General features: G+C 32.2%; 1 protein-coding gene across 1 annotated transcript; it reads left to right on the top strand.

The window, feature by feature from the left end:
• The first annotated feature begins 3,854 nt into the window (after nt 1–3,854).
• LOC143399301 (serine protease inhibitor Kazal-type 12-like) lies at nt 3,855–9,173 on the top strand. Its single transcript, XM_076856014.2, has 4 exons — nt 3,855–3,915; nt 5,476–5,501; nt 8,769–8,896; nt 9,128–9,173. The coding sequence occupies exons 1-4, from the start codon at nt 3,855–3,857 to the stop codon at nt 9,171–9,173; spliced, it is 261 nt and encodes an 86-aa protein (XP_076712129.2).
• Nucleotides 9,174–9,501: the final 328 nt, after the last annotated feature.

Below are 9,501 nucleotides of genomic sequence, written 5' to 3'. Positions count from 1 at the left end.
CTATTTTTTATTTTTATTTGTTGTTTTTAGTTATTCATGACAGTAGAATGCATTTTTACAAATTATACATACATAATATTTAACTGATTCTATTTAGGATCCCATTCTTGTGGTTTTTACTGAGTTATCCTGGTCATGTATACAAATATAAGGCTAGGAAAATTTTATTTTATCAATTCTGCTGTCTTTCTATTTTCCTTCCCCCATACTTTCCTTTTTTTTGCCTTTGTCTAATTCAATGGATTTCTATTATTCCCCTCTCCAATAGAGAGAACATTCAGCCATTGGTTTTTTGAAATTGGCTTATTTCACTTAGCACAGTACTCTTCAGCTCCATCCATTTACTGCCAAATGCCATTATTTCATTCTTATTTATGATTGAGTAATATTCCATTGTGTATCTATATTACATTTTCTTTATTCATTCATCCATTGAAGGACACTTAGGTTGTTTCCATAGCTTAACTACTGTGAGTTGAGCTGCAATAAACATTAATGTTGCTGCATCAGTATGCTGTTTAAAGGTCCTTTAGGTATAAAATGAAGAGTGGGATAACTGCATCAAATGGTAGTTCCATTACAAGTTTCCTAAGAAATCTCCATACTGCTTTTTATTGTAGTTACACCAATTTGCAATCCCACCAACAATGTATGAGAGCACCCTTTCTTCCTACATCCTTGCCAATATTTTTTGTTACTTATATTCTTTATACCTGCCATTCTGACTTGATTGTAATTTTAATTTGCATTTCTCTAATTGCTAAATATGTTGAACATTTTTTTCTATATTTTTGACTATTCATATTCTTCTTCTGTGAAGTGTTTGTTCAGTCCCTTTGCCAATTTATTGATTGGTTATTTATTTTTCTGGTGTTAAGTTTTTTGAGTTCTCTGTATATCCTGGAAATTAATGCCTTACCTGAGGTACTAGTGGTGAAGATTTTCTCCTATTCTGTAGGATTTCTGTTCATGTTCTTAATTGTTTCATTTGCTGTGAATAAACTTTTCAGTTTGATTCCATTCCATTTATTGATTCTTGAATTTACTTCCTGCGCTTTAGGAGTCATATTGAGGAAGTCTGTACCTAAGCCAACATGATAGAGTTGGGCCTAATTTTTCTTCTAGAAGGCATAGGATCTCTGGTCTAATGCCTAAGTCCTTGATCCACTTAGAGCTGAGTTTTGTGCAGGGTGATATATAGAAGTTCAATTTACATGTTACACATAGATTCCCAGTTTTCCTAGAAACATGTTGAAGAGTCTATCTTTTCTCCAATATATGTTTATGGTGCCTTTGCCTAGGATAAGATAACTGAATTTATGTGGATGTGTCTTAGTGTCCTCTGTTCCATTGGTCTTATGACAGTTTTGGTGCCAATACCTACTGTTTTTGTCACTATAGCTCTGAAGTATACTTTAAGGTTTGGTATTGTGATGCCTCCTGTATTACTTTCATAGTAAGAACATACCTTAACACTGTAAAAGCTATGTACAGTACACCCAAGGTCAACATAATTCTAAATGGAAAAAAATTGAAAGCATTCCTTCTAAAAACTGGAACAAAACAGGGATGCCCTTTTTTACCACTCCTATTCAACACAGACCTCAAAATTCTAGCCTGACCAATCACACAATAGGAAGAAATTAAAGGGATACAAATAGAAAAAAAAAAGAACTAAAACCATCCCTATTTGTGGATGACATGATTTTATATTTAGAAGACCCAAAAATCTCTATTAGAAAGCTTATAGCACTTGTAAATAAATTCAGCAAAGTAGCAGGGTTTCAATCAACACCAATAAATCAATTGCATTTCTGTAAACCTAGGATGTAAGAGAAATCAGGAAAACTTTTACCTTGACAATAGCCTCAAAAAAATTATTTGGGAATCAACCTAACAAAAGAAGTGAAAGACCTCTATAATAAAAACTACAGAACACTAAAGAAAGAAATTGAAGGGGAACTCAGAAAATAGAACGATATCCCGTGTTCCTAGATGGACAGAATTAGTGTCAAAATGGCCATACTACCAAAATCACTATACAGATTTAATAAAATTCCTTTAAAGATAATAAATTTCTATAAAGATTCAATGACATTCTTCACAGAAATAGAAAAAGCAATCATGAAATTCATTTGGAACAATGACATCTATGGATCTTAATGGATCCTGAATACAAGAAACATGGAAGTTCTTATCATATCCTGTAAATTTTACTTTAAGATCCACCTTTGCATTTGAATCTAAACTTTACTCTTAAAAACAACAACAACAACAACAACAACAAAGCACATTTGTTCTTATTTTCTTTCTTCTGTACTATTTACCTTGGAATACCTATTGTCCCTTTATGTACCTCTCAGTACCTTTTAATGACTCTGAGGACCAAGTTCTCTGTGAAGCCTGATCATGAGCACCTCTTCTCTGCCATTTCCCCACATTAATTTCAGCTGAATATATGTGAATATGCTCTCCTTGGAGCTTGCCTGAGTATCTTCATATAGCTTTAATCAACTTGATTTCTTCTCCTGTTTAATTGGGAGTGTCTCATATTCGTGTTTAAATTCACAAAATATAACAAAGTTCCTAGTAGGTTCCACCTTCAAGTGTTTAGGAGTGAAGAATGTAAGCACTATGAATATGTCTTTGTTGTCACCATATTTTCAACATCGAGTAACACCTGAAATTAATCAGTGCTCAATTATTATTTTTGAAGGGAGGAAGGAATTTTTATTGGCTCACTTTTGCAAAATAAAATGGTGTTTATGTGCCTGTGTGTGCCAGACATTGTTCTGAGCCTGTTGGCACAGCAGAGAAAAAAATTCACAAGCTTGCATTCTAGCACATATGTGCCTGCATTCGTGTGCATATTCATGTATGTGAAGGTTTATTTTTTTTATTTCAAGTAAATAATTAAAAGTAAAAGATAATTTTAGATATTGAAAATCATTTTGAAGACAGTGACCGTATTTAGGGTGGGAGTATTTTGAATGGTAAGAAAAAGCTTTACAGAACAAATAACATTTGAACTCATATTTCTAGAAAGAAGAAACCATCCATTCAAATTTCTGGAGTTTATTTCTGGCAGATGAAATACTAAGAGCAAGAGCCCTTAAGTAAGGAATGAATAATGTATTTGAGAATGAGGGGAAAAAAAGTGTGTGGGTGGCATATATGCAAAAGCCACCTGTATAATACTTGTTAAAATAAAAATAGTAATTAGGTGCTCCCATGCATTTACTGCCTAAGAAAAGAGACTGGGAGAAATAATCCTTTAATTCATATTCTATCCCCTTGCCTAGAGTTTCTACTTCAGTTACTATTTGGGATATACTCTTACTCTGCTTAATAAATTCCTTGTCCTCAAAATCCCTCACATCAGCATTTTTATTTTCCTAGTAGTTGTGACATCAAATCTTATTAACATTATGCACAAATTGTTCAAACATCCCGCAGGTCATGGCTACACGAAAGCTTTGGGGCCCCAAGGCTGTGCTAGAGGCAGGTCCAAAATATAAAAATTGAAAGGTAGTGACTTGATTGCAATTATCACTGTGTGCTGAACAGAGAAAATTCTGGGTGTGTTATTTGTAGTACATTTCATTCTCCCTGAACATAATTTTGACCATTGTTTCTGACTGTTTGAAAAAGAACTGAAACAAGCTTCTTTGGTTTACAGTGTCTCTCTTCTTTTGAGAAATAGATTACATAATCAGGGTGGAGGATGTGACTGACAAATGTATAGGTCCTTAAATTTATGCATATGGATCCACTTATAAATACATCCTGTAGAACACCCACAGTGCTGAACTCTATTAGCCTATTTCCTACAGAACTTTCAGATCTCATTGACCATGAAGCTATCAGGTACTTTTCTGCTTTTGGTCAGCCTGGCCTGCTTGTTCCTTTTCACAGGTGAGTTGTATATTTCATGTATGTACATAAGGAATTCTGGACCAGACTGTCAATGTCAGCATGTATGTACATAAGGAATTCTGGACCAGACTGTCAATGTCAGCAGTTATGATGGGATGTTTTTGTTGTTGATGATGAGAATGATGATGATGATGATAAAGTTGATTAATAATGGTGATTACCTGTCATACTTTTGATTTAGAAGGGACTTTAATGCACAAGTTAGCTACTATTATTTTCTCTTTAATTCTATACAAGAAATAATTTTATCAAATTCTTAAAAAAAAAAAAAAAAAAGAAGAAGAAGAAAAAATCACATCCCATGAGCCAAAAAGTCTGTACTAATGGACCCCAGAGGGCTACTTTGGGAATCCTAAGCCAATTGTGTTCTCCTCAAAAGGCCACAATTAACAGCATAAGGTTACAAATAAGCTTCATTCTTCAGGGAGGATTTTATGTTAAAATTAGGAATCTCATCTAAAGTCACCTTTTAAAAATTATTATCTAGTGATAATAGTGTTAGAATGTTCAAGACATTTTACAGAAAACTGAGTCATTCTTACCTCTAGATAAGCAAAAAGAAGAGATACAGATGATTAGGGAGATGAGAGAGAGAAGAGAGAGAAAGGTGTGTGTAATATAGTGGAAAGCAACCAGGACTGGAATTCTAAGATTTTGCTTTTAAATCTTCCTTTGTGTCTATCTCTTTCATTAATACTGAACAAGTCACTTCCTTACTCTAACTACTATTCATCACATGCTAATGATACATATAAAATTTATATGCTGTAAGTTTTGGGTTTGATTCCTGGCTCTACATTTACAAGGTGCCAAGTCACTTGACCCAAAGCTCAGGTTCCTTGACTTTAAAAATGGGATTGTATGACTTAACACATGCAAGATTTCATGCAGTACTTAAATATAGAAATCCCCCAGTAGATGGTAGAATGGTGTTAGTGGCAATGGTGTAAATCCTCTGATTCTTTTTAGTGATTTCAAAATTATTTGTATTATCTTGTTTACCTGTTGCCTTGTCTATATGTTTATCAAACGGCTTTGGTTTTGGAATCTTCAGTATCTTTCTAGCATCTCTAAGGAGGTACATACTTACTAGAAAGATTCTGAGGAGTGTGTCTTCATTTCTCCAAGTATAGCCTCATTGTAAGTCAAGCATTAGAGATGTGAGAAATATGTTTGTATAAAAGCCACACAGAAAGCAAACACAGTAAAGAGAGCTTTGTACTGATAGGTTACAATGTGGCCTCTCGTTCAGTCATGAAGTTAACAAGCAGTGTGTCTTGGTGCAGGTTTTCTCTCTTCCTGGGTCTCAGTTCCTTTTTGTTGTTGTTGTTATTTTATTTTGTTTTTTGTTGTTTTTTTTTTAAGTTATACATCATTGTAGGATTCATTTTGATATACTCATAAAAGCACAAAATATAATCAGTTCTTCATTCATAAAGCAAAAGAGAAGTAATGGAAGATCTCTGAGATTTATTTTAACTGTAAAATCCTGGAACTCTGATTCACTGTGATTTATCAGTGCCTGTTTTCTCTTTGCAGAGGCTGTGAGCCACAAGGGCTATCAGGTATGTGCTTCTCTCTCACACAAGCCCTTTCTTATCACAGGTCTTATACAAGGGTGACCCTAGATGGGGAAGCACTGTGGCTGCTTCCCCTGATCTTCTGAGCTCACATGGCCAGCCTGGTGAGAAGTTGGGATGATAGTCCAGCCCAGGACACATGGTTTTCAACAGTATCACCACTGGTATAGATGCACATTCCTCAACAGAGGAAAAAGACTTGAAAATCACTTCCTGTTTTCTCCAAAGGGCCAGATAACACATTTACATGCAAGGATTTTACACTCAAAGCCTCTATAATCACAGTGTAGTCTATAAAAGGGTGAGGCAAGAGGCATTTATTTTTCAAATCAGGATAATTTTGAGAGTGAAAATTGTACTTAGCATAGTTATAGCAAGAAGGTCATCATAAACTGGGATCTTCTCTGGTAACCTAGAGGACATAGTCACTCTAGATATTAGTACCATGTGCATAAAAGTCAAAAAATCAATGCTTGGTAAACACACATTCCTGATCCCCACACGTAGGTTTTAGACATATGGACTGAACGGGATCTCTAAGGAAGGAAGGCTCATGAATCTGCATTTCAAAAAGTTCCCTGACATTTTTTATATACATGAAAATTTGGTAATCACAGATCTAAATTTCTCTTAGCAGATTTGAAAACAAAGTACATAGTTTCCAGATTCATACATATTGAAACCCCTCATAAAACTTGCAATTAATAATAGACAACACATTCTTGAGAGGGTAATGAGGAGACTATGTTAATAAAAATATAGTTAATATTTTTAAATTATATATGCCTATATATATATATATATATATATATATATATATATATTAAAAACATACTTCATGAAGAAATGTAGTTTATTTTTGAAAAAATGGACTTTGAAGTAAAGAATATTCAGTTCTTATTCTAGCCCTGTTACTTAGTTAGTGTTTGATTTTTTAAGAACTTATTTTACCTTTCTCCTCCATTTCTTTATCAATAAAACTCAGCTACTAATAGCATTTAATTCATAATAAGCATATGAGCTAATGTACGGAAAGCCTATGGAGGAATGTTTAGTTTACAATAAATGCTAAAGAAAAGTAAATTATTATTAAACTGTAAATTTAATGGTTTCATCTAAATGGCCAAGTTATATTTATTTTGCTTTTCTAATTGAATGTCAAATGTTTTAAATATGTACAGAAAGAAAAACAAATCTAACACTTTTTAAAAAGATTAATTCATTCAATAAATGCTCTCTATAGCTCCACAGTGGCACTAGAGAACATTTTTTCCTAACACTTTATCTGTACATGAAGCTCTTACTTGTAAATTATAGATTTTTTCCTCTTATAAAGATAATATCCAAATTATTTTGCCTAGCCCATCTGTTGTCAATCTCCTTGTTTAACCTCATTCATTTGCTATTCAATGATGACCTGAAGTTTAAACCACACTGCTAATATTGCTCATTCTGGAAGATATCTACCAACACTGTCTGCACCTCCATGGAAAACTCTGCTATTTTCTCACTTAGAAGGAACTTCATGTGTCCTGCAACTATGGAAATGACCTAAGAAAAAAATAACTTCTATTTTGTTGTTGTCTCCAGCAATGAAGGATTGCTTTGCCATTTGTATGTCTATTAAAGTATTAATATTTTAAATTTAACATTTATCACCTTTGTTACACTTCATTGGTATTCTCTCTTAAAATGTGAGCTATTTAAAGTCAGAATTTTCTTTCATTTTTTAACCCTCATGCTTTTTAATCATAGCACTAACTCAATAAATTCATTGCTGGATTGATGCATAGATAAATTTAAGGATGACTAAAGAATAAGTAAATGTTAGAGTATTCAAGAAAACTATCAGATGTGAAATGCAATATCACTTCCATTTTCTGAAAATCAGCCTGCTATAAAAATTTTGGTATGTGTCTTTTTTTATCTGCACAGGTACTACAAACATTGTTTAAAATATGTTGATGAAGAAATCTAAAATTGGCTGATTTTTTTAGCTTTATTTTTTTTAAAAAAAAGCTTGCCTTTGAGTCTTTTCTTTGAAGTAATTTGACTTATAAAAAAGGGGTAAAAATAGTTCAAACAATAGCATATATCCTTTACTTAGCTTCCTTAACTTTATATATAACCTTAATACAAGCACCAACATTAGGGAATTTATACTGATATGTAACAATTCACTTATTTATCATCTTGTTCAAATTCCCCCAAAGATCTAATTTAAGATAACATATGGTTATTTTTGTCTTTTCCAGATCCTTCCTTCTTTTTAAGGCAACAGCTACTTCCTTGAGGAAAAATTTAGCTGTAGGATTTCAATCAGAGCATTGATTATACTGCCTTAGAAATTCAAAGTAGTGGCACTCAGTGGATTCTCAGCATTTGCTGAGCAAATAGTGAATACATTAACCTTATTTATTTATGGATTTATACAATAAAAATAAAGAGTGTTCTAAACAAAAAAGGAGCAGATAAGTATTTGGAAATTAAGTGATGTTTAAAAAGAGAGAATACAAACTAATATATATATATATAGATAGATAGATAGATAGATATAGATATATAGATATATATACTTATATATATTTATATATATAACTTATATATTTATATATATAAACTTATATATTTATATATATATAAATTTATATATTTATATATATTTTAAATTCAACATTTTTCACTTTTTGTTACCTTTCATTGATATTCTCTTAAAATGTGATATATATATATATATATATATATATATATATATATATACATATATTTCTAGTAAATTAAATCTTCACCTCACCAAATGTAAACTTTTGATTCAAAAGCTATATGAAGCAGTCATCTCCACGAAATTAATGTATAAAAAGAAAGGAGAAGAATATAATAATAGTTTATAAGTAAAATGAATCATGTTACATTTTTATGATGGAATATTATACCAGAAAGCCTTGTCTTTAGAATATGAAAAATAGAAAAGAAAAAGAAAGTGATAAAGAATAAATGAAAATATAGTGTAGTTCTATTTTTAATCTTATACATATGGCAATATAATACATAGAGAAGAGGTAGATGGGAGGAAAAATAACAAAATGCTAACAGAAGGTATCTCTAGGTGCTAGGACTGCAGAATAGGTTTACATTTGGTCTTCAGCTCTTTGAAGGATTTCTAAGCACATAAGTCTAATATTTTTTTAAATTCTTAAAGAGAGCAAATGATATCAATGCCATTTTCATGAAATAAAGACATTTAAATTACAGGCTTTGTGCAGCAACTATGAGAAGAAACCAGCTACAGATGGAAAATCCTGCCCAAAGACAGACAAACCAGTGTGTGGCACTGATGGGAAAACTTACCCAAATCTCTGTGAATTCTGCAAAGCAGCTATGTAAGCACATGAAGGCCCCCTTTAGGTTGTGTAAATGGGATATGAGTCAGGGAAACTATTAAGATGTTAGTATTTAATGTATGTTACAGATAATTCTCATATAAAAAACAATATTATAAACCCCCTACTCGAGGCTTAAGAAGTGTAAATGCCCTTTCCCAGTTCACCCGGTCTGGATTTGTGTCTTTCTATACTCCATTTCATCTCTGAATAACTTTTTTTTTCTTTCAGGGAAAGAAATGGAAAACTTGGTTTCAAACATGAAGGGAAGTGTTGATTCCTTTGACATTACAATAATGGAAGTGTCTTTAGTTTGCTTTTATTTTAGAAAATGTCTTCTTTGTTTCCCAGTCTCTATTGCAATGTATTTCCTATCAGTTATTATGCACAAAAAGAAGTAGTTTGAATAAAGTGGTCCTGGCAAAATTTCTACAGTGATGTTCTTTTCAAGTAATAATGGAGGACACTTTGTTTAATTGAATTAGAATAATTGCTATACCACCTCAGGATAAAAGGATACAATTTGCAAACAGAGACTAGAATATTACCACACTTATCAAATCAATAATTCTCCAATCAGTGCTCAGTTCTTCAGAAGTTATGCA

Source organism: Callospermophilus lateralis, chromosome 5 (assembly GCF_048772815.1).
Source record: "Callospermophilus lateralis isolate mCalLat2 chromosome 5, mCalLat2.hap1, whole genome shotgun sequence".
NCBI classification, from domain to species: domain Eukaryota; kingdom Metazoa; phylum Chordata; class Mammalia; order Rodentia; family Sciuridae; genus Callospermophilus; species Callospermophilus lateralis.
This window is presented reverse-complemented; position numbering and strand designations above follow the sequence as displayed.